Genomic DNA, 24,891 nt, shown 5'->3' with positions numbered 1-24,891 from the left:
CAGACCAGGGCTCAAACCCGTGTCCCCTGCATTGGCAGGCGGATTCTTAACCACTGCGCCACCAGGGAGGCCCGAGGTGTCCTCTTTACGTAAGTATTTCCTGGGCTGTGTATCTCACTTACAGGCAAAGTAAGTTCTGAATTGAACAGTTGTGCACCAAGTCTTATGGTCACCTTGAAGAGAAGAATAATATCAGCAATGACTCATGGGTATGATATTGTCTAGAAGCCAGAGGGATTCCTGGCCTGTCCCCGTTCTTCTCTGCCAGGGAGTTTGTGGTTCTGAGTTGGCTGGGATGAGTGTATAACTTGTTCGAGACCCCTCTCTCTCCTTCCGTTTACTCCCTTCGCTCAGAGCACGATGGGAGCCTGCACTTTCATTTCAGACTGATGGATTTCTGAAGGACAACAACAATGCTGCCCAGCGCCTCTTGGACGGCATGAACTTCATGGCTCAGTCGGTGTCTGAGCTTAGCCTTGGGCCCACCAAGGCTGTGACGTCCTGGCTGACAGACCAGATCGCCCCTGCCTACTGGAGGCCCAACTCCCAGATCCTGGTATGGTGTGGCAGGATGCCCTGCATCCCTGGCACGGCCCATTCTGCTTGTGCCGCTTTGCCCTGTCCTAAGCTTGCTCTGTGAGGGAGGCTCTGAATGTCCCTCTCGGATTAGCTCTCAGAGTGTTGGAAAGGGTGGGGTGTGTGGAGGCAGCCAGTGTCCTCTTTGCCCACTGATCTGCCTTTGTTATTTTGCAAGTATTTTCCTTGCGGTGGATTTTAGTTTCTTTCCCTGCAAGGGCCAGTTATTATTGGTCAGATGTCTGAGGTCATACATATAGAATCTGGAGGAAAAGGGGCCTTTAGAGGTCATTTAGGGTCATCCTCAGCTTGAGACATAAACCTCATGGCACCTACAGCAAGGGAGCACCCAGCTTTGGCCCAAGCACTTATGACAGGAAACCCGTTCCTCATCAGCTTCCCAGAGGCTCTTTCGAGAAGCCGTGAAAGCAGTGAATCCTCATTGCTCTCTTAGCTGGAATTGGCATAGTCCCTTCTGGAACCCTGTGACTCAGCCAGATGGATTTGCTACCTTTCCAGGCACTTCTTGGAAGAAAATGTTAATCACAGCTGTGCTTCAGTAGGGGTATTTTCATGTGGCTGGAGATCTTAGGTCCCGTCCTTTGTGATCATCGGGGTCCTGCCATTCCCAGATGGTCCTGGGCATCTCCCCTGGGTTGACTTTCTCAGCTGAGCAGACATGAATGTTACCTGCCTCTCTGTTTTGGGCTTGGAACAGAGCTGCAACAAGTGCGCTACATCCTTTAAAGATAACGACACCAAGCATCACTGCCGGGCCTGTGGGGAGGGCTTCTGTGACAGCTGTTCATCCAAGACCCGGCCAGTGCCGGAGCGGGGCTGGGGCCCTGCGCCCGTGCGGGTGTGTGACAACTGCTATGAAGCCAGGAATTCCCAGTTAGGTAACGTGGGGCCCGGGAACTGCAAGGGTGGAGGGGGAACCTCTCTCCTTGGCATTGGGTGTTGGGAACGGGACCCCCACCTGCCTAACCCTGTTCCTCACCACGTCACTCTTCTGAGAGTAGTTGCTCCCCGGTCTTGCCCAGTCATCCTCTTAAGCTCTTTGTTAACAGGGTCCTGGGGTGCTACTCCTTGTGGGGCCAGGGGGAGGGGGCATGTTAAACCTGTCCTGTGTTTACCACAGGCTTTAGACTGAGTCTTCTCCCTGGAGGAGGTTCTGGTCATGCTCCTTGAACCCTTCTGGCTCACTGTAAAGGAAGGTTGTAAAATAGCCCCAGAGGGCTGAGGTAGAGGACTAACAGATCTCACCGGCTGCAGTGTTGGTGCCCACAGCCCAGACCCTTGCCATCCTTGCAGGACAGCACAGTGGTACCCTGGGAGAAGCATCCAGAATGCTCTGATGTTGCCCCTGAGTTTTCCATTTGGGAAATGACTAAGAGATAACAGCTTTTCCTTCATCATTGCCTGCAGATGTTACTGAGGCACAGGCGGACGATGAAGGCGGGACGCTGATTGCTCGGAAGGTGGGCGAGGCCGTGCAGAACACTTTGGGAGCCGTGGTGACAGCCATTGACATACCACTAGGTGGGCCTGGCAGTGCCTCTCTTGGGTGCAGTGTATGTGGGATGAGGGCTTTCATAGTGCCTTGGGCTGTCGTTTTGTCAAAGTCTTACTGACATAGATTGAGTTGGGCAGCAAGGAGGTGACTGAAAATTTATATTTGCTTCTGCTGAATACCTTGGTGGTTTCATGTTTATTCCTGGAGGCCATCCTCTTATATCATTTATTGCTGCATAACAAACTACCTGAAAATGTAAAGGCTTAAAACAACCCGCATTTTATCATGTCTCACAGGAAGGGCAATAATTTTGCTCCAAGTGGCATTGACTGGAATTACTGCTGGATTTTCCAGTTTGGTAGCTGGACTGGTCTCGAGGGGCCAAGCCAACCTCACTTACATGCTGGGTAGTCTGGCAGGGATGCCTCGAAGGTTGGGCTCAGGAGAACTCCCCCCGCCATTCCCCATATCCTCCAGGCCTCTCCACGTGGTTTCTCCAGTGGTAGTGGGCTTCTTACATGGTGGCTCAGGACTCTCAGAGACAGGCCTGGGCCTAGAAACTAGCTCTTCTACTACAGTCTGCTGTAGTCACAGAGCCTGCCTAGATTCGAGGGAGGGGGCAGGTTATCAAAGAATTTGTGGCTGTCTTTAATCCGCCACACCAGCCAAGCTGTTATTCCTTTAAGATTTAAGACAGCCACTCACCTCTGGATGTGAGGGGTGCTTATAACCAGGATGGGAAGAGGGAGAGGAAGGGAAGCCCCGCCAGCGTGTGGAGGGCTTAGGCAAGGCTGGCCGGGCCTGGGGTATTTCAGCCCATTGTAGGGGAGAGACCAAGGGTTCCTGGGTGGGTGTGATGAAAATTGCTTGGGTCAGATTTAATCACTGTGGCTCACAGAACGAGCTGATGATGAGCTTTTGACTTAAGGGTGTGGGAATAGATGGATTTGTCGAGGCTTGATGCTCAGGTTGCATCTGCTCTCAGGGGTAACCGGGAGAGGAAGGGGCTGTCCTTGGCACAGAGTCTGCCAACTGTGCTCACAGGCGCTCACCTGCTGAGCACTCACTGGCCATTGGGTCCCAGTGCATCAGACACATTATTTCTTGTAATCCTGTAACCACTTTTGAAGGTGTGTTGTTAAAGATGAGTAAACTAAGGCCCTGAGAATTTAAGGAACTTCTTAATCCCGCAGCTACTAACTGACTCAGGCTCAGTGGAACTGGGATGAAGGTATGTCCTGACTCCAAAGCCCAAACTTCTTTATCGTTACTCCACTGGTTCTTAATTCAGCCCCACTTTAGGCTCACTTGGAGAGCTTAATAGATACACAATTGTCAGTGCCTAGGTCCCAGCCCCCGACATCCTGACCTGGGTGGTAGGCGGTGAAGGAGACCTGGGTGGAAGGGGGTGATCTGTGTGCAGTCAGACTGAGAGCCAGTGAAGTGTCTGTGGATGGCTTCTTGCCTCATGGGACTCGGGGTGATGGCTTCCACGTGTGCCGCCTGTCATGGTTCCTTCCGTGCTGCAGGTCTGGTGAAGGATGCGGCCAGGCCGGCGTACTGGGTACCAGACCATGAGATCCTGCACTGCCACAACTGCCGGAAGGAGTTCAGCGTCAAGCTTTCCAAGCACCACTGCCGGGCCTGCGGACAGGGCTTCTGTGACGAGTGTTCCCATGACCGCCGGGCTGTCCCCTCTCGAGGCTGGGACCATCCTGTCCGAGTCTGCTTTAACTGCAATAAAAAGCCTGGTGACCTTTAACCCCAGCTCCCTCTCCGAGTCCTTCACAATTCCTTAGGTTCTCAGGGTTAGAAATGAAATCTCGCTGAGGTAGGCCCTCCTCCTGGTCACCTGTTGTGGTATGTGTCCTCTCTGCTCATCCTGAGGCCACTTTCCCACGGTGGGGGCGTAGGACAGATGGCGAGCCAGGGTGAGCCTGGTGGCGGGCCTGAAGGCATGAACCCCTCAGGGCAGGGGACCGAGCAGCTTATAGCGAAGGGGAACGAACCTGAATCCATCGCATTTTATTTCAGTTAAAAATACATATATATATATATATACACATACATATATATATATATACACACACACCCGCCCCTGTATATACATATGAAAGGAACGTGGAGTGTATTCAGGCTGCTGCTGGCTGTGAAGACCTGCACAGTCTGTCCCCAGCACAGAATCAGGTGGCAGTGGCAGCAGGTCTTCCCCACAAAACCGAGCCATGTCCAAGGCCACTGCGTTGCTAGTCACCTTTTGCCGCTCCTCTCTGAGCCTTCGAAGCCTTCATGCCCCTCAGCTGCTGGGGCAAGTGAGCGTCCCAGGTACTTCTCGCTTGGGAGAGCCTGTGGAGGGCCTCCCTGGCCCCTCCAGAGTCGGATCCCAATTCCTTGCCTAGGCCTATTGTGGTCAGAGACCACCCAGCTTAGCATGCAGGTCATGGATGGGTGGCAGGTGGGGGGTACGGTCCTCAGACCTCAAGTCCAAGTGCAGGTGACGCGATGGCCCTCATACAGGGGGAACACGGAAGGAGATGGGCCTTCCCCAGCAGTGTTTCCTGCTTGTTGATGCTTCCGTCTATGCGACCACTTGGCTTTCCCTGCCCAGAAATAGAGCACCTGCTTCCCTCCCCTACCAACCCCCTTGAGCCCACCATCTACTGAGTGTTGCACTAGGGTTTTTGCTTGTTTTGAAGTGTCTTAATTCTTTATTCCCAGACACACGACCCCTCTAGCTATTGGAGGGGTGATCATGAGAAATCTTCCAGGGAAACAGTGTACAGAATGGACTGTTAAGTGGGGTTTTTTTAAAAGTATATATAAATATTTCAACAGACCATTAAGAAAAAATTCTCTCTCCGGTCCTGGCAAGAGAAGTCAGATGAACTTTGTTTCTCAAGAGCTGGGACATCCATTTCTATCGTGACTGGAAAGAGACTGTTGTGCTGAAAGCCTGTCATCATGGTGGATTTTATCGTCAGTGGCCAAAAATGAAGAATTAAAAGTGACATAGTTCTTGACTGAACTGGTGGGTGGGCCAAGCTTCAGGGAGGTGCGTGGCGGTCATTCTTGGTGTGAGTGTTACTGTGACGTGAGCCCTGGAATGTGTTGGTCCCTCTCAGACCTGCTTCCTTACTGCCTCCTATGGCCTGTGACCGAGACCCTGCTCTAGTACTGTGTATTATTAAGTTTGCCGTTATAAAGGAGTCTTCCTGCGGAATATGGACTGTGCTGCTGCTTTCCTTTAACTTCATCAGTACATCTTGCTGCCTCTTTCTAGTTGATGATAAGAAAGTAGCTGGTGGCTTTTAGAGCAGAAGCCAAGTGAGAGGTATATTTTACCTGTAAATACCTCAGTTTATTCCCCAGCGAATACTCTCACAGAAGAGAGTAGGTGTTACTACTGACCTATGGAAACACTGGGAAAAGACTGTTTTCTCCCTTTGTATCTGTCGCTCTGACTTTGTTCCTCTGCCCTGCCTTGCTTTGTCTGTTCAGCTCCTGTTGAACAACTGCTATCCACTATCTATCTCCTGTTCTGTCATTCAGGGGCGCCCCTGAGCTGGAGTCTGCTGGACCACATAGGGAGGATGCAGAAGAGTCTTCCGAACTCTCTTCCTTACACTAGTCAGACCGGTAGAGGAAAGGAAGGTAACCGGTGTCAAAATAACCAAAGGTTCTCTTTTCTTGCCCTACATACCCAGGGTTCATCTTTTTCTTTTCTTTTTTAAAAAAATTAATTAATTTATTTTTGGCTGCGTTGGGTCTTCGTTGCTGCGCACGGGCTTTCTCTACTTGTGGCGAGCGGGGGCTACTCTTCGTTGCAGCGCATGGGCTTCTCATTGCAGAGCACGGGCTCTAGGCGCATGGGCTTCAGTAGTTGTGGCACACGGGCTCAGTAGCTGTGGCTCATGGGCTCTAGAGTACAGGCTCAGTAGTTGTGGCACATGGGTTTAGTTGCTCCACAGCATGTGGGATCTTCCCGGACCAGGGCTTGAACCCGTGTCCCCTGCATTGGCAGGTGGATTCTTAACCACTGCGCCACCAGGGAAGTCCCGGAAAATTATCTTAAGGAGATCTTAAACTTCCAGAGGAAAAGTAAAAATTCCGTTCCCTCCAACACATGGGGCCTAATAGATTTCTTGAGCAGGAGACCCCGTTGGCTCTGCTACTTATTACCAGGAGACCTTGGACAAATTGCTTTATTCTCAGTTTTTTCTTTGGTATATAGGAGTGACCTTCACGTGCTTCGTAGGGTTCTAAGAATTAAAAGGGAATAATGCTGGCAAAAATTGTTCATTCAACATACTAAGTGTCTAGATGTGGCAAGTGCTGGGGAAACTAAGCTTCCTCGAGGTTTCTGTGAAGCTGAGACTCAACAGATGAAAGGAGTGGAGGACAGCTTGAGCAGAGGCCCAGATGATGGAGGGACTTGTAACATGTGTCCTGAGAGCACCAGGTGGGAGGTGGAGAAGGGGCAACAGGGTGAGGCATATGTGATCAAATCTCAAGATGCCACACATTTTATTCCGAGGTACAAGAAGGCGTTGAGTGCAGGGATCTTTGGGAAGGTCATTCCCATGGCAGTGGCCATGTGGTGGGTGGCCTGGAGAGGCAGACTTAAAGGAGTGGGCCCAGGGAATTCCTTGGAGGTCCAGTGGTTAGGACTCTGTGCTTTCACTGCCAACGGCCCAGGTTCAATGCCTGGTTGGGGAACTAAGATCCCACAAGCAGCGTGGCGCGGCCAAAGAAAATAAATAAAAATGAAAGGAAAGGCTTTTACTAACATACATGAATGGAGAAATGGAAGAAGAAACTGAGTTTAGCCTGCAGTTGTTTTCAGAGGTGGTTACATGGAAGATTTAGACCAGGGCAGATCGAGGGCTGACAGGTAAGTGGGGCTAACTTTGTCTCTGGGTGCCCTTGTTGGGGGACACCGAGTGTTGATCTGTGGACATTTCTGGTAACCAGTTTGTGCCACTCTTCTCATCTGTTTAGAAGGCTACAAGCAAGCAAACAGCAAAGGGTTTATTGGAGCTCAGTGCTGCTGCCACCACCCCCTGCTCATTCGCTAACTTTCACTGTCACCTGGGGAATGGGGCAAAATGCCCTAACAGACCTGCAAGTGAAAAATGCTTCCAGACTGTGTAACATACTAATCTTTGGGACACTAACAAGCAAACATACCAAAATGCTTAATCAGCTTCTCAGCTGAGTTTAACCGCTTCTCATATACTCTAGACCAGGGGTCCCCAACCCCCGGGCCGCAGACCCGTATTGGTCGGTGGCCTGTTAGGAACTGGGCCGCACAGCAGGAGGTGAGCGGCGGGCGAGCGAAGCTTCATCTGCCGTTGTTCCCCCGCCCCGCCCCCCACCCTGGTCCGTGGAAAAACTGTCTTCCGCAAAACCGGTCCCTGGTGCCAAAAAGGTTGGGGACCGTTGCTCTAGACCAAATGTTAGGAGCAGTGACTGCTCACTAAAGATAAAGAACAGATTTTGAAGATGTCCCCCACCTCCTTTTTTTAAAAGCCTAAGGGAAACATAAAACTAATTCTTTGACAACTGTATTTGCCTAGCAAGAAATGTGGGCTATGGCACAGCTGATGCGTTAGGAAGGTATATGGGGATAGAGCCCCACACGTCAGAACTCACCAGGTATTCCGAGTAGTCAGTTGTCTCCACTGTCTGTGAGAGATCAAAGGTGGACTGAAGAGCCACAGCTCCATTGAAATAGTACAGAATAGTGGCAAAGGCTCTTCACCAGAGGTGCAATACCAGTGACTGTAAAAAGCAGATCATGTAATGAACAAACTAGTGTGTTGTGAGAACTTTTAACTTTGGGGGAAAAAGTATGAGTGATATTAGGGTCATGGCTCAGCACTTACGCTTTTTTCTGCTCTTGGGGAGGGCCATGTCACCAAAATTAATCCAGAAGACCCTGCTGTGACTGCAGTCACCAGGACCCTTCAATCATACAGCTATTTCCTGGGACCTATGTGCAGGTCGGTATGCCAAGGCCGTAAAGATACAGGGGCGATGTCTCAAAGATTAAACAAACACCTAAGAAATTTGGTAACTGGCAAGCTTCTTAGTCTTTGGTGAGTGCCAGAAAAATTAATTTACTTAGCAATTAAATATGAAACGTTAGCACTGCATGTTTACATTCGCACCAAGCCACTCTGTCATTCTCCTTAGCACTAGCTGTGTGTGATACACAAGTATTGTCAGCAAATGGAGGAGTGTGGAAAGTAGAGAACGTGATCTCTTCTGGTGCCAAGTCCCAGCTCTCCACCTAACAGGTCTGCATTCTGAGGCAAGTCATTCAATTTCTCTGTGCCCAGAAAATGATGCTAATAATTTTTATATCATTACTACTGTCCTACCTCCTTCATACGTTGTTTTAAGGATCAAGTCAGCTAAGACAGAGGAAAGTTATTTATAAAACCTAAGGCACTAAAAATATTTGTTGTAACACATTGCTCATCTACCAGATGACCAATCTGATACTCTCATGTTTTTTGGATTTCTCTCTGTACATTAAGTTGTAGTAGGGTTCTGGCAGGACACAGATGCATAACACTCAAGGGGGTAACCGACGAGAGTTTAATTGGTGAAGCACCCTGGGCTAGCAACAGTAAGATGCAATTATCAGCTGCAGGTCTGAAGGGACAAATGGAGAGAAGTCACTGGAATCCAGAGAGCTGTGTTCCAGCAGAAGCTGCAGACTCGGGTAGAGGAGCACAGCCACAGCCCACCACACCCCAGCAGAAGGGGAGCCAGGGGACTAACAATCCCTCAGTCTTCTGCCCTCTGCTTTCCCGCTGCTACATCCCATAGGCTGAACCCACCCCGGGCCAGAAAGCCTGCTGAGGTAGTCCATAGCTTCTTGGGGCACAGGAGCAAGTGGAAGCTTTCCAGCAAAGCCATTAAAACTGGTCTCAGTCTCTTCCTCACACAGGGTTTGAGCAGATGTTACTGTAGCTGGTTTGATGCTACAGCAGCCAAGCATCATCATCTTCTAAACCATTAACAGAAGCAACATACCATGTTCTGGTTCTTTCTACTTTCTAGTTTATTGTTTGGTAGAAAGGCTCTTTGTATTAACGTGTTGTATAAACATCTCACAAACTGCTTCTCCTAGATTACAAAAAGTCAAAGCCAATTTTCTTTGAGATGGGGCCCTTGAATCTGACGTTCAAGTCACCATGATAGAAACAGGAGCTGCTGTACCTAACATTCTGGAAGGTACTTCAACATATGCATGCTAAGGCCTGTCTAGCCTCTAAAAGGATCCATCTTTCCTTACAATGCCTATACATGGTAATGAATGAGAATACCAGAGATCTGACACTGGTTATCGAGTGAGTTTGAGAAAGCTAGTTTAATGATTCCCAACTCAGCCGTAAAATCTCTAGAGACTCAGAGAAATGACTCCCCCTTCTCTCCAGCTGACTTTCTCAAGTATAGATACATGTCTTTCTGGGACCCAGGCACTGACTGTCAACAGTTTCACCCAGTCTCATCATTAGGCTTCTCGAAAGGGCTTTTGGTGAAAGCAGCAGCTTTAGTTATTGTCAATCTTCAGCCCTTAGAAAAAGTACTTTTTGTTTAAAAAAAAAAAAAAGGTGGAGGAACTATTCTAAGGAATTCAACAAGAAAAGGAAATAGGTACCTTTTATGAAAAGGACTTTTAAGCTTCTTGAACCCACAACTTAACTGAAATAACTTTACTGAAGTGTCTCCACATAAAATATAGCACCTTTTCCCCAGCAGCTGGATGGATGGGATATGCATACACAAGAGCATCCATTTGAAATGCCCTCACTGAAAATGGCAATTGTGGCAAAAATATGGCTACCTATGCTCCGCTGAGTCACATCCATGTCCCTCCAGGCTGCAACCTGCAGAACTAGCTGTAGGAGAAGCAGTAAAGGTCCTGCCGGATGGCCATGAGCAGCCCTGGCGCTCCCCGGAAGCCCCCAAGCCGAGAAGAGAAGGCCACACTGGGAATGTCGGCCTTGGAAGTGGGGTGTGGGGAGGGTATGGTTCTGAGCAGCTGGGCATCATGGAGGCTCCAGATTCTCGTGTAGCAGTCCTGGCCCACTAAGAAAGAGGGAAGACACGCGGCAAGTTAGTGAGAGAATGCAGAGAGCCTGTGTACCTGTGGCCCTGGCTTCTAGGATTCCTAAGGGCTAAAGGTGATTTCATGTGAGCCAAACAAACTCACAAATGGAAATTATTTCTACTGATAAGATGTCCCTTTTGAAAATTAAAGTTACAGGACTTACCTGGTGGTGCACTGGTTAAGAATCCACCTGCCAATGCAGGGGACACGGGTTCAAGCCCTGGTCTGGGAAGATCCCACATGCCGTGGAGCAGCTGAGCCCATGCGCCACAACTACTAAGCCTGCTACAACTACTGAAGCCCGCGCGCCTAGAGCCCATGCTCCGCAACAAGAGAAGCCACCGCAATGAGAAGCCCACACACCGCAATGAAGAGTAGCCCCCGCTCGCTGCAACTAGAGAAAGCCCGTGCACAGCAACGAAGACCCAACGCAGCCATAAATAAATGAGTGAACGAATGAATGAATAATAAAAAGAAAATTAAAGTTACAGGTCGCCCTGGTGCTCTAGAACCACTGATTGCAGGTGTTCAAAGTGACAAGATGCACTGGCAGGCTGTGACACCCTGGGGTGTTCACGGGGCATCTTGGCTATCAGGTGGCCCAGTCTGCTTTTCTTGGTGACAAGGGCTATTCAAGAGGGAGCCCAGGCCACCTGTTCTAGATGACATGCAGCTGATTTCCTTTTTATGAGAGAGTAACCAGGAAGATCTCATAACTTCATTACATCCTGGGGACAAATCAGGTGACAACTCTCCCCAGAGTATTTTCTGGTTCAATGGTTCAGTTCACAAGACTTCATAATCTTTCAGGGTTCATAGTTGAGAGGAATCTGACACCTGACACCACTGGTTACCGCAGCTCAGATAGGCAATATGTGCTACTGGAGATCTTCAGGGGGAGAAGAGCAGACCTTAGGCATCACGGATTTTAGTGTGCTTTTGACCATCTGAGTTGACTGTATGACCTTAGGTGTGGGGTCATTCAGGTTGTACAGTTCAAGGATTACTGCAGCCAGCCCACTCCCCACATCTGCCTCTCAACAAGGCTCATATCTTTTCTACTGTCCAGAACACAGAAACTCTGAAGATGAAAATTTGTGGAAAACAGACTTAAGGAAGCTAATTGCTGGTGGTGGTGACAGTAGTAAATAAGTCCAAGAAAGTTCTAGCAAAGTGATGCTTCTTAGCCACAGAAAGTTTCACAGCAAATAAATACTTTCTGTAGGAATATTAGAAAATTTGACATCTGTGAAGACTGGAAACATATTCCTTAATGCCAAGGGCCTACTATTTCGTTTGTCAAACTGCCAAATAATCATATAAGCTGTGATCAACTTGTTAACTCCTTTCAAGGGGGTTTGGTGCTAGAAAGCTCTGCTTCTATTCTACAAATCATGGGTTCACAGCAGTGGTGTTAAAGGAACCAGGTTCCTTTACAATGACCTCCATCTCTTTTCTTAGCATCCTCTGGTGGAAACAGGAGCACAAAGAACAGGGAGCCCAAGCTTTCCCACAGGACAGCTGCACGATGGGACTGAGGGTCACACTGAATGCTGACCTGGTGAATAGGCTTAAACTCCACACCCAGGTCTCCTAAGCCACTATGTTTTATTGCTCCTCACTCACCTGTAACTGAAGTGACATTTGCCCAGTCACGTGGGGACACAGGGCTATCCACTTGGTGAGTGTTTAAACTGTTGCTTGCTAATGTCCAACTCTACATCCCATCTTAACTCCCTGACCCCAACTGTCCAAAATCCCCTTTATTCGGTTTTGTTTTAGAGAATTTCTCCCTTATCTGCTTAAGCTGCTGGTGGTCCTAAGGGACAGTGTTCGATGGTATGGATCTCCTCCTCCCCAGGTACCTGCCACCACGATTCCTTCTTCCTCATGCACGTGCAGGGGCAGGTGGGCATACTCGTTCACGTGCCCTTCATACTGCCTAATACACTTAGTGGTCCTCAGGTCCCACAGCTTGATCTGTGGGGAGAAGCACAAGGGGCGGTTAGGGAGGGTCCAACAGGTACACTGGTGAACCCCAGGCACGAAAGCCAGAGAGGGCGAGGTGGTCTCCAAAGACCTCTTCAAGTTAGAAAAATATGTCTCAAACCCCCGAGCCACAGAGTCCATCAAAAGCACCATGACCAGTTTCACGTCTGTTTAGACCAGACTGGGCTCCCAGCGGGCAGCAAAGCAGCTGCCCCGCACAACTCACAACTCACCTGGTCTCCAGATGCCTTTCCCCTGCCGCTGTCTGACGTCAGGGTCTCTCCTGCAGAGCCCCTCCCCCCACCCAGAGCCAGCTCCAGCGGCTGGAGAAAGTCAGTGGTACCCGTACCGTTCCAGCCATGTCGGATGCCATCAGGCATTGCTCTTCTTGCAGGATTTGCACAGAGGTAACTGCTGAGTCGTGGAACAGGTGGGTGGCTTTCCAGCCCTTGCCCTGATTTCGACAACGCAGATCAATGGCAAAGATTTCACCGGAACGACAGCCATTAAACAGCAAAGGAGCCTGTGGAAAGAGGGCCTGCTCAGTACCTCCCTCCCAAGGCTGGGAGGGGTGTGCCCTCCAGAATACACCCCTGCCTCCCCTCCCCTATCCCAGCCCCTAGGTCAGAGCTATGCGTGAAGCAGGCTGGTTAGGGTTTGAGCCTCAGTGGAGATGGAAGGGTTCCTTATCAAAGGGTCAAGAACTGGACACCATGTGTCCCTCCAGTGTCCTCCCCGCTGGCTGCAACTGGCCCCTAAGGCCTCACCCTGAACCCCTCCCTGTGAAGTGAGGGTGCGCCCTTACTACTCCCAGGTCATTAGTGAGAAGCTGGGTGATGAGAGTGGAGTAAGAGAGATCAGAAATCCAGGTAAGACATGGGGTCCCAAACTGAGTGAGAAGATGGCTGAAGAAACCTGAATAATGAATTCTGCGCTTATGCCCAAAGCACGTTGGCACATCTTCCACACTTTTAAAGAAAGGTGGCATTTTCTACAGGTCAAGTCTTTGAAACGTAGTAATGACTAGAATTTTGATTTTTAAATTTATAAAATGTGTAACTTGACAGCTGCAGATAAAAGTGTTATGAATTGGGACATATTTAATTTATACATTAAAAAATTTTGACTCAGCTGTACCCACCACCAGAGCCTCCCATCAAGCCTCTTAGATAGCCTCAACCACCAGAGGGCAGACAGCAGAAGCAAGAAAAACTACAATCCTGCAGCCTGTGGAACAAAAACCAATTTACAGAAAGATAGACAAGATGAAAAGGCAGAGGGCTATATACCAGATGAAGGAACAAGAAAAAACCCCAGAAAAACAACTAAATGAAGTGGAGATACGCAACCTTCCAGAAAAAGAATTCAGAATAATGATAGTGAAGATGATCCAGGACCTCGGAATAAGAATGGAGGCAAAGATTGAGAAGATGCAAGAAATGATTAACAAAGACCTAGAAGAATTAAAGAACAAACAAACAGAGATGACCAACAGAATAACTGAAATGAAAACTACACTAGAAGGAATCAATAGCAGAATAACTGAGGCAGAAGAACGGATAAGTGACCTGGAAGACAGAATGGTGGAATTCACTGCTGCGGAACAGAATAAAGAAAAAAGAATGAAAAGAAATGAAGACAGCCTAAGATACCTCTGGGACAACATGAAATGCAACAACATTCGCATTATAGAGGTCCCAGAAGGAGAAGAGAGAAAGGACCAGAGAAAATATTTGAAGAGATTATAGTCGAAAACTTCCCTAACATGGGAAGGGAAATAGCCACCCAAGTCCAGGAAGCGCAGACAGTCCCATACAGGATAAACCCAAGGAGAAACACGCCGAGACACACAGTAATCAAAGTGGCAAAAATTAAAGACAAAGAAAAATTATTGAAAGCAGCAAGGGAAAAACGACAAATAACATACAAGGGAACTCCCATAAGGTTAACAGCTGATTTCTCAGCAGAAACTCTACAAGCCAGAAGGGAGTGGCATGATATACTTAAAGTGATGAAAGGGAAGAACCTACAACCAAGATTACTCTACCCGGCAAGGATCTCATTTAGATTTGATGGAGAAATCAAAAGCTTTACAGACAAGCAAAAGCTAAGAGAATTCAGCACCACCAAACCAGCTCTACAACAAATGCTAAAGGAACTTCTCTAAGTGGGAAACACGAGAAGAAAAGGACCTACAAAAACAAACCCCAAACAATTAAGAAAATGGTGATAGGAAAATACATATCAATAATTACCTTAAACGTGAATGGATTAAATGCTCCAACCAAAAGACACAGACTGGCTGAATGGATACAAAAGCAAGACCCATATATATGCTGTCTCCAAGAGACCCACTTTAGACCTAGGGACACATACAGACTGAAAGTGAGGGGATGGAAAAAGATTCCATGCAAATGGAAATCAAAAGAAAGCTGGAGTAGCTATAACTCATATCAGATAAAATAGACTTTAAAATAAAGACTGTTACAAGAGACAAGGAAGGACACTACATAATGATCAAGGGATCAATCCAAAAAGAAGATATAACAATTATAAATATATATGCACCCAACATAGGAGCACCTCAATACATAAGGCAACTGCTAACAGCTATAAAAGAGGAAATCGACAGTAACACAATAATAGTGGGGGACTTTAACACCTCACTTACACCAATGGACAGATCATCCAAAATGAAAATAAATAAGGAAATAGAAGCTTTAAATGACACAATAGACTAGATAGATTTAATTAATATTTATAGGACATTCCATCCAAAAACAGCAGATTACACGTTCTTCTCAAGTGCGCACGGAACATTCTCCAGGATAGATCACATCTTGGGTCACAAATCAAGCCTCAGTAAATTTAAGAAAATTGAAATCATATCACGCATCTTTTCTGACCACAACGCTATGAGATTAGAAATGAATCACAGGGAAAACAACGTAAAAAACACAAACACATGGAGGCTAAACAATACGTTACTAAATAACCAAGAGATCACTGAAGAAATCAAAGAGGAAATCAAAAAATACCTAGAGACAAATGACAATGAAAACACAACGACCCAAAACCTATGGGATGCAGCAAAAGCAGTTCTAAGAGGGAAGTTTATAGCTATACAAGCCTACCTCAAGAAACAAGAAAAATCTCAAGTAAACAATCTAACCTTACACCTAAAGAAACTAGAGAAAGAAGAACAAACAAAACCCAAAGTTAGCAGAAGGAAAGAAATCATAAAGATCAGAGCGGAAATAAATGAAATAGAAACAAAGAAAACAATAGCAAAGATCAACAAAACTAAAAGCTGGTTCTTTGAGAAGATAAACAAAATTGATAAGCCATTAGCCAGACTCATCAAGAAAAAGAGGGAGAGGACTCAAATCAATAAAATCAGAAATGAAAAGGAGAAGTTACAACAGACACCGCAGAAATACAAAGCATCCTAAGAGACTACTACAAGCAACTTTATGGCAACAAAATGGACAACCTGGAAGAAATGGACAAATTCTTAGAAAGGTATAACCTTCCAAGACTGAACCAGGAAGAAACAGAAAATATGAACAGACCAATCACAAGTAATGATATTGAAACTGTGATTAAAAATCTTCCAATAAACAAAAGTCCAGGACCAGATGGCTTCACAGGTGAATTCTATCAAACATTTAGAGAAGAGCTAACACCCATCCTTCTCAAACTCTTCCAAAAAATTGCAGAGGAAGGAACACTCCCAAACTCATTCTATGAGGCCACCATCACCCTGATACCAAAACCAGACAAAGAGACTACAAAAAAAGAAAATTACAGACCAATATCACTGATGAATATAGATGCAAAAATCCTCAACAAAATACTAGCAAACAGAATCCAACAACACATTAAAAGGATCATACACCACGATCAAGTGGGATTTATCCCAGGGATGCAAGGATTCTTCAATATATGCAAATCAATCAATGTGGTACACCATATTAACAAATTGAAGAATAAAAACCATATGATCATCTCAATAAATGCAGAAAAAGCTTTTGATAAAATTCAACACCCATTTACGATAAAAACTCTCCAGAAAGTGGGCATAGAGGGAACCTACCTCAACATAATAAAGGCCATATATGACAAATCCACAGCAAACATCATTCTCAACAGTGAAAAACTGAAAGCATTTCCTCTAAGATCAGGAACGAGACAAGGATGTCCACTCTCACCACTATTATTCAACATAGTTCTGGAAGTCCTAGCCACGGCAATCAGAGAAGAAAAAGAAATAAAAGGAATACAAATTGGAAAAGAAGAAGTAAAACTGTCACTGTCTGCAGATGACATGAGATACATAGAGAATCCTAAAACTGCCACCAGAAAACTGCTAGAGCTAATTAATGAATTTGGTAAAGTTGCAGGATACAAAATTAATGCACAGAAATCTCTTGCATTCCTATACACTAATGATGAAAAATCTGAATGAGAAATTATGGAAACACTCCCATTTACCATTGCAACAAGAAGAATAAAATACCTAGGAATAAACCTACCTAGGGAGACAAAAGACCTGTATGCAGAAAACGATAAGACACTGATGAAAGAAATTAAAGATGATACCAACAGATGGAGAGATATACCATGTTCTTGGATTGGAAGAATCAACATTGTGAAAATGACTATACTACCCAAAGCAATCTACAGATTCAATGCAATCCCTATAAAATTACCAATGGCATTTTTTATGGAACTAGAACAAATCATCTTAAAATTTGTATGGAGACACAAAAGACCCCGAATAGCCAAAGCAGTCCTGAGGGAAAAAAACGGAGCTGGAGGAATCAGACTCCCTGACTTCAGACTATACTACAAAGCTACAGTAATCAAGACAATATGGTACTGGCACAAAAACAGAAACATAGATCAATGGAACAAGATAGAAAGCCCAGAGATAAACCCACGCACCTATGGTCAACTAATTTATGACAAAGGAGGCAAAGATATACAATGGAGAAAAGACAGTCTCTTCAATAAGTGGTGCTGGGAAAACCGGACAGCTACATGTAAAAGAATGAAATTAGAATACTCCCTAACACCACACACAAAAATAAACTCAAAATGGATTCGAGACCTAAATGTAAGACCGGACACTATAAAACTCTTAGAGGAAAACATAGGAAGAACACTCTTTGACATAAATCACAGCAAGATCTTTTTTGATCCACCTCCTAGAGTAATGGAAATAAAAACAAAAATAAACAAATGGGACCTAATGAAACTTCAAAGCTTTTGCACAGCAAAGGAAACCATAAACAAGACGAAAAGACAACCCTCAGAATGGGAGAAAATATTTGCAAATGAATCAACGGACAAAGGATTAATCTCCAAAATATATAAACAGCTCATTCAGCTTAATATTAAAGAAACAAACACCCCAATCCAAAAATGGGCAGAAGACCTAAATAGACATTTCTCCAAAGAAGACTTATAGACGGCCACGAAGCACATGAAAAGATGCTCAACAGCACTAATCATTAGAGAAATGCAAATCAAAACTACAATGAGGTATCACCTCACACCAGTCAGAATGGGCATCATCAGAAAATCTACAAACAACAAATGCTGGAGAGGGTGTGGAGAAAAGGGAACCCTCTTGCACTGTTGGTGGGAATGTAAATTGATACAGCCACTATGGAGAACAATATGGAGGTTCCTTAAAAAACTAAAAATAGAATTACTATATGACCCAGCAATCCCACTACTGGGCATACACCCAGAAAAAACCATAATTCAAAGAGACACATGCACCCCAATGTTCATTGCAGCACTATTTACAATAGCCAGGTCATGGAAGCAACCTAAATGCCCATCGACAGATGAATGGATAAAGAAGTTGTGGTACATATATACAATGGAATATTACTCAGCCATAAAAAGGAACGAAATTGAGTCATTTGTTGAGACGTGGATGGATCTAGAGACTGTCATACAGAGTGAAGTAAGTCAGAAAGAGAAAAACAAATATTGTGTATGTACGCATGTATGTGGAACCTAGAAAAATGGTACAGATGAACCGGGATACAGGGCAGAAGTTGAGACACAGATGTAGAGAACAAATGTATGGACACCAAGGGGGGAAAACTGCGGTGGGGTGGGGATGGTGGTGTGCTGAATTGGGTGATTGGGATTGACGTGTATACAGTGATGTGTATAAAACTGATGACTGATTAAAAAAAAAAAATTTACGGTCCTGCTGGCTAATCCAAGTACTCAAGAATTGCTAACAATTCATAAGTTGTTTAAAGGCAGCTGAGCCACGCCTTTCCGGATCAGCCAAATTTCATTCAGCGCTGACTTATTCACCAAGTAACCTGTTAATCACTTCTGGTACCCTTTTTCTCCCTGTAAAAGAGGGAGGAGGACTAGATTCCACACAGGGGAATCCCATTCCAATCCAGCAAAATGTCCACTCTTGGGAAACTTTGTATCAAGCCCTTCCCAATCCAACCAACCGTAATAGCAAACTGCTGGGCCAAGACGTCACTGCTGGTCCCAAATGACTGCCGGTGTCCCGTCACCACGCTGGTCACCAGGACTCGCCGAGACAAGCCTGACAGAGATGGAGATGGGCAGACAGTGTCACTCGAGGTCTGGGGAGTGGGACTGTGGACAGGGGTTTAGGGTCTGTGAAATCCTTTACCCTGGGCACCTGGGGAGGCAGCCGTAGCTCACCTGTACTAAAGCAGTTATTTGCCTGGATGTTCAGGGACCACGCACAGGACCAGGCCCCAGGGATCCGGAAACTGCAGAGCATGCCAGGCCGGTCTCCTGCTGAGAGGACAGTAGTAGTGTTAGAAAGACTAACAGCCATCAAGGAGGCAGTATGGTGTCAGATAGGAGGGTTTCAATTCCAGCTGTGTGATCTCAAACTTTTTTCAAAAATAATTTCTTTAAATTGATAAAACATACATTAAGGGTACAAATCATAGTATACACTTTAATGTATACTATGTAAAGTATAGCTATGTAACCACTACCCAGGTTAAGAAATAGAACATTCTAGTACCCTGGTACCCTTCCTGTCCCCTCCCAATTACTATCCTCCTCACTCCTCCCTAAAGGGAACCACTATCCTGACTTCTAACACCATCTCTTGGTTTTGTAAGGGAAATTCCGAACCTCTTTTTGCCTCAGTCTCCTCATCTGTAAAATGGTGATAATATATACTCCCACCTCATAAGCTTGCTGTATGATGAAATGCCAGGCACCAGGGTAAGTGCACGTTAAATCATTTAATCCTCCACGTAACCTGAGGGGGCAGGTATTTACTTTAGAGAACTTAAGCGATCTGTTCAAACTGGTAAGGGGCACAGCTGGGATTCATGCCAGGTCTGCCTGAAGCCTGCACTCTTAGAGGCCTGATCCTTGTCTCATTGACCCTAATTCTCTGAAAGACTGAAAACTTAATATCCAGAATGCTGCCAGGCAGTTGGACTGCCTTCAGCCAGACAGAATGTAAGTATCCCTGACAGAACCTGCCATACAGTGGGAGCTTAACAGATGCTCTCTGGGCTATCTGTATAGGCAGCCCCAATAAATATTTTCATCTCTTGTACTGGTTACACACACTTTTAACTGTTCCGGCTGCTGAAATGACCCAAAAGGAGGGGATAAGTGAAGATGCACATGCTTCTAGTACAAATCCTGGGTCAGGTTTAAGAAATCCTCCCAGGTGATCTGCAGACTGTCCCCACCCTGCGAGCTCCAACTTGGGCTCACCAGCCCGTGGTTCCCACCCCTCCTGTCCAAGCCATCACCACGGAGCTTATGCTGCTGTTGGCTGCAGCTCCTGGGAGGCAGAGGACAAAGATGTCCCTTAGCACCTCCTTATCCAAAGGAAAAGGACCCCTTGTACCTGGATGACTACTGACAAACAATGACGCTGGGAGCAGGGTGGCACAGCCTGGAGTCTCTGCAATTCCCATGAGGCACAGCCTGGAAAAGCCGTTAAGGACAGCCAAGTACAAGTCTCCTCTGGGAGGAAAATGGGCATCAGTACTCTTCAAAAAAGGTACAATAATACCCATCATCCACATTTAACATGTTTACATTTTCCATATTTAGTTTCAGATTTTTTAAAAGGAAGAAAATATCACAGATACAGTTAAAGGCCCCCTTTTAACTTTCCTCCACCTAGAGAGAATCGCTATTCTAAAACTGGTCTGAGTTCTAGGCCTTAGTATTTCCACTACACAACATTTGTCCATCAACAATATAAAGAACACATTTATGTGTTTGATTTTAAAACGCATGTAAATGGCATCACACAGAATCTTCTACAACAGCTCAATCTGCATTGTCTCCTAGATGCAACTGTATTCATGTTTGTAACTCCAGTTCATCTGTTTTTACCGCAGAGCATTCCTTTGTATGAACAGACCACAATTTATTTATCCAGTCTCCTGCTGATGGGCACTGAGATGGTTTTCGCTTTTTTTTCCCCCTCTGCTGCTGAAATGAGCCTCTCTTCCTGTCCTCCTGTCTCCCACTCCCATGTATGGGAGGCTTCTCTAAGACAGTTTCTTACATCTGTGGTTAAGAATTTCATTTTTCACCACAGTGTGCTATATACACACAAACATTTGAAACAAAAGTTTCATAAAATATTTACCCTTACTAAATATGAAACTGATATTTTCTAACCTATTTCATTAAAAAAAAAAAAAAGCTGCTCAATAAGTTGATATCCTGGGCCAAGTTTATAGGATAGGTCATGACTCACAATTTGAAAACACTGCTATACCTAGAGTGGAACTGGGGGGTTGTAAAGTACATGCATTTCCAACTTGAAGTGGCTGTATCGTTTACTTATACCAGCATTTCCCCCCATTCTCCACCTAGGCCAAAACTTTGCACTATCAGACCTTAAAAATCGTGTTTATCTGAATAGGCATAAAATATCTCCTTTTAATTTGCATTTCTCTGAACTACATCTGATTATAGTTATTTGGGTTTCCCTTACTGTGAACTGCCTCTTTATATCCTTTGCCTGCTTTTCTATCGGACTGTCTTCTGATTGATTTGGTTCCTTTCCCTTTCCCTTCAGAGCTTCAAGAGGAGCCTATGTTTATCCCCACTTCCTCGCCTTTCTTTTACTCTTCAACCCACTGAAATCCAGGTCAGACCCTCACCTTTCCAGTGAAATGTTCTCCCCAAGATCTCCAGTGAGCTCCTAATACTAAATCTGATGAAGGATTTCCAGTCCTACCCCGGACCATGCAGCACAATTTCTACCTAGACACTCCTTCTTGGCCTCCACAACCACTCTCCTGGCGTTCCATCATTGGACCTTCTCCTATCACCAAGATTCCCTGGCCTAGGTCCTAAGCCTCTTAAACTCGTGTCTCTCCTCCACTCCTGCTCATCAGTTCACATCCTTTCCACCATGGTCTTTAGTCTTGCAACAGCCTCCCATCCGAGGTCTCACCCTCACCAGCCTACCACCCTCACTGCTATATGAGAAATGAATCCATGACTACAGTCCTCCAGGGGCATCTCACAGCCCCAAGGATTTGGTTTTGCAAGGTGCTACCTAGCCAGAGACGTCATCGATACCAAACCACTTACTGCTGCCAAATGTGCCAAGCTCTCTTCTCACTCTTCTAATGGGAGCTCCGTGCCCTCCTTCCCATGTGGGAACCACCTCCAGGAAGGCCACCCCAATCCCTGCACCCTACAATTCCCCATTGACATCACTGCAAAGACTGACCACCTGCTGAGGTGCCCAGCTCCAGCACCTTGCACAGGGATTCTAGATGCCCAATAGATGCTGGTGGAATGAACACACATAGCTCACTGAAAAAGGTACATCTTTGCCAAGCAATCAGGCAACGATCTTGACCATCTGAATGTGTGATGTGTGGGTATCATGTTGCTTTGGGTGGTAAGCCCCATGTTAAATATCTCTAGTATAAGGGCTGCTGAAACTATAAATGAGAACACTGTATTTGGGCAGCTCAATTCCTTCTGAGATAAATCTCTTTTCCTTCTACGTTTGTAGGGCAAGGATGTGGGGAGAAAGTCCTTACCCATGTGCACTTACCCATGTTACTATGGCTGAAACCCAGGTTACACTCAATCTTTGTATGGCACTTACAGAGCCAGTATCATAGAGCTAATCCTTTAAAAGGCCACAGGTCAATGAAGAACCTGGTAAGTGTAGAAAAAGTTCAGTCTAACCTCCCACCACTCTTTGGGGAAAAGTGCAGAGTGCAGGTCTGAACCATGTGTCACTTTTGTAAAGGGAGAAAAGTTTAAGACCTTCAGCAGAAGCATCAGGTGCACAAAAGCCTGAAGATTACCTGAAATGACCACCAGAGGGCAAGCTGCTGATCAAACCACAATAGACCACACTCGTTTCTTTTACTGTGCTTTCCTTTGCTGCCCTTCGCAGTGTTTTGTTTTTTTTTTTCCTTCAAATTGAAGATTTGTGGCAACCTGGTGTTGAACAAGTCCACTGGTGCTATTTTCCCAGTGGCATTTGCTCATTTTGTGTCTTTGTGTCACATTTTGGTAATTCTCACAATATTCAAACTTTTTCATTACTATTTTGTTAATGGTGATCTGTGATCAGTGATCTTTGATGTTACTATTGCAAAAAGATTATGACTTGTTGACGGCTCAGATGATTAGCATTTTTTAGCAACAAAATATTTTTAAGTTAAGGTATGTACATTGTTTTTCAAACATAATGCTACTGCACACTTGACAGACTACAGTACAGTGTAAACGTAACTTTTATATCTGTATCTGTATCTGTCTATCTCTGAGGTATGCCTATATATGGATTTTTATCCTCACAAAGCATGGATAAACGCCATACTGTCTGAAGATCAGAAATGAGAGCGAGGTTCTTGTTTTCTCTCTTTTAAGGCTTGATCTCTTCTGCCCTCTGGTAAGATCAAGACAGTAAAAGGTGGTCCTGTCACCCCACAAACCCCACCAAATGAAAGCCACATAAAACTTTCAATTTACAGAACACACACAGTTTTGTGTTTGTCTTACATAAAAGGTATAATCAGATCTCTAACGTGCTTTAGGCTTTAAAACCCTTTGAGGGACTTCCCTGGTGGTCCAGTGGTTAAGACTCCGTGCTCTCAATGCAGGAGACCTGGGTTCGATCCCTGGTCAGGGAACTAGATCCCGCATGCGGCAACTAAGAGCCCACATGCCGCAACTTAAAAAAAAAAAGATCCCACGTGCCGCAACTAAGACCCAGTGCAGCCAAATAAATAAATAAAATAACAAACTAACAAAACCACCCCCCCCGCCCCCGCAAAACAAAAAAAACCCCAAACCAACAGATTCCAATTCAGGCATCATTTGTTGAGGACCCATGACATGGCCAAGCACTGTGCTAAGTGTATTCACAGACGTTAACTAGTTAACCTTATGACAACTCTGAAGCTGGCGTTAGGTATGACAAGTGGTCACATAGTCTCATTTATGTGAGCGAACTCATTTATTATGGAAATGAACCACAACAAGACTCATTAACATGTGGCTTTGGCTTTGGGTCAAACAATATCACTCCATGAAGGACACGATGGACAGCTGTCCTCTGCATCATCAAGAGACCCCAGGGATCCCAGCTACCCTGACACTGTACTGTGTGCCCAGATGGCTCTCTGGGAAGGGAAGGAAGAGACTAGAATGAAGAGTGCTCTAAAGAAGGCCATCTCTGGGCAGGGAACCTAGGCCCAGAGCCCACAGCCCCAGTACGATGTCAAAGGAACACCCTTCTCTGGTGTGTGCCCTCAGCCTCCCTGCCTTGGGAGGCTCCTCCTCCTCTGCCTCAGGAGGATTTGGGGTTCCTTTTCAAGGCTTTACTGTTCCTTTCTGCTTTGTTCCTCTGCTAAAGCACCAACTCTCAAGTTCCAGAACAGTGTCTGGCACCTGGTAACATTGACATCATTCCAGGACCTCAGCTACTTCTCTGTGCTCCATGGGAATCCTTGTTTTCTAGCGGGTGCACAGCTTTTTCCTACAAGGTGAGGCATTCGTGCAGAATGGCCTAGACCTCTGGACACTAAAACACCATCTCACAAACCCCACAGATGCCCCGGTCTACATCAGGGCATGGCCGGCCCACCAAACCTCTTCCTTCACCTGCCAAAAGATACAGAATGTGGGAATCCAGGTGATTCAGCGAGGCCCAGCTCACAGCGTTCACCTGGTGAGGAAACACACAGCAAGATGGAAAGATTGGTTTGATGCCAACTTATGGAGAGAAACAGACAAATACTTTCTTATAGAACAGACATGTGACTGACTGCTTTCTTCAGGTCTCACTCCTTGAACAGGGGCTGGAACAAGCATTCTGAGAACAAGGAAGCTCCCTGCCCCACCATGCAGAACCTTGAGGGGAAACGGAAGAAGTAACCCTCAGGCCTCAGTCCTTCATCATCAGCATGGGCCATCTGGTATACCCTCTGGTATAGGCCAGGGATGAATTCTCTGCAATGGACCTCACTTCACCCAGAAACCATTTTCAACCTGTGTCCATCTTGTGGCTCATGTCTCAACAGAACAGAAAATCACAGCTTCTTACAGATGCAGCCATCACCCACTGCAATGTTAAAAGTTGTCCCCTAGACAGCAAGCTCCTTACATTTACATAAATTTCAGTGCTGGCTACGATTGA

General features: G+C 45.8%; 2 protein-coding genes across 11 annotated transcripts in view; one reads left to right on the top strand and one right to left on the bottom strand.

Moving 5' to 3' along the window:
* The window catches only part of ZFYVE1 (zinc finger FYVE-type containing 1), a 48,242-nt gene extending 42,928 nt beyond the window's left edge, over window positions 1-5,314 (top strand). For 4 of the 5 annotated variants that reach the window (XM_007184403.2, XM_007184404.2, XM_057542657.1 and 1 more), the window contains 4 exons: window positions 386-556; window positions 1,295-1,475; window positions 2,005-2,118; window positions 3,622-5,314. In XM_007184403.2, the coding sequence (XP_007184465.2) occupies window positions 386-556; window positions 1,295-1,475; window positions 2,005-2,118; window positions 3,622-3,854 (699 nt within the window). In that variant the 3' untranslated portion in view covers window positions 3,855-5,314. Of the gene's footprint in view, window positions 1-385; window positions 557-1,294; window positions 1,476-2,004; window positions 2,119-3,285; window positions 3,324-3,621 lie in introns of all 5 variants that reach the window. The other variant, XM_057542658.1, reaches the window with a different exon arrangement.
* DCAF4 (DDB1 and CUL4 associated factor 4) overlaps window positions 5,305-24,891 on the bottom strand; it is a 38,138-nt gene continuing 18,551 nt past the window's right edge. Inside the window, exons 8-15 of one of the 6 annotated variants that reach the window (XM_057542662.1) lie at window positions 24,371-24,420; window positions 20,104-20,183; window positions 18,921-19,019; window positions 18,701-18,798; window positions 12,556-12,729; window positions 12,083-12,197; window positions 7,745-7,873; window positions 5,305-7,094 (exon numbers count right to left, since the gene is read on the bottom strand). In XM_057542662.1, coding sequence (XP_057398645.1) covers window positions 7,788-7,873; window positions 12,083-12,197; window positions 12,556-12,729; window positions 18,701-18,798; window positions 18,921-19,019; window positions 20,104-20,183; window positions 24,371-24,420 — 702 coding nt within the window. In that variant the 3' untranslated portion in view covers window positions 5,305-7,094; window positions 7,745-7,787. Of the gene's footprint in view, window positions 7,095-7,725; window positions 7,874-7,930; window positions 10,196-12,082; window positions 12,198-12,555; window positions 12,730-18,700; window positions 18,799-18,920; window positions 19,020-20,103; window positions 20,184-24,356; window positions 24,421-24,891 lie in introns of those variants that run through there. The other 5 variants (XR_451202.2, XM_028167048.2, XM_057542660.1 and 2 more) reach the window with 5 other exon arrangements.

Source organism: Balaenoptera acutorostrata, chromosome 3, assembly GCF_949987535.1.
Source record: "Balaenoptera acutorostrata chromosome 3, mBalAcu1.1, whole genome shotgun sequence".
NCBI classification, from domain to species: Eukaryota; Metazoa; Chordata; class Mammalia; order Artiodactyla; family Balaenopteridae; genus Balaenoptera; species Balaenoptera acutorostrata.
This window is presented reverse-complemented; position numbering and strand designations above follow the sequence as displayed.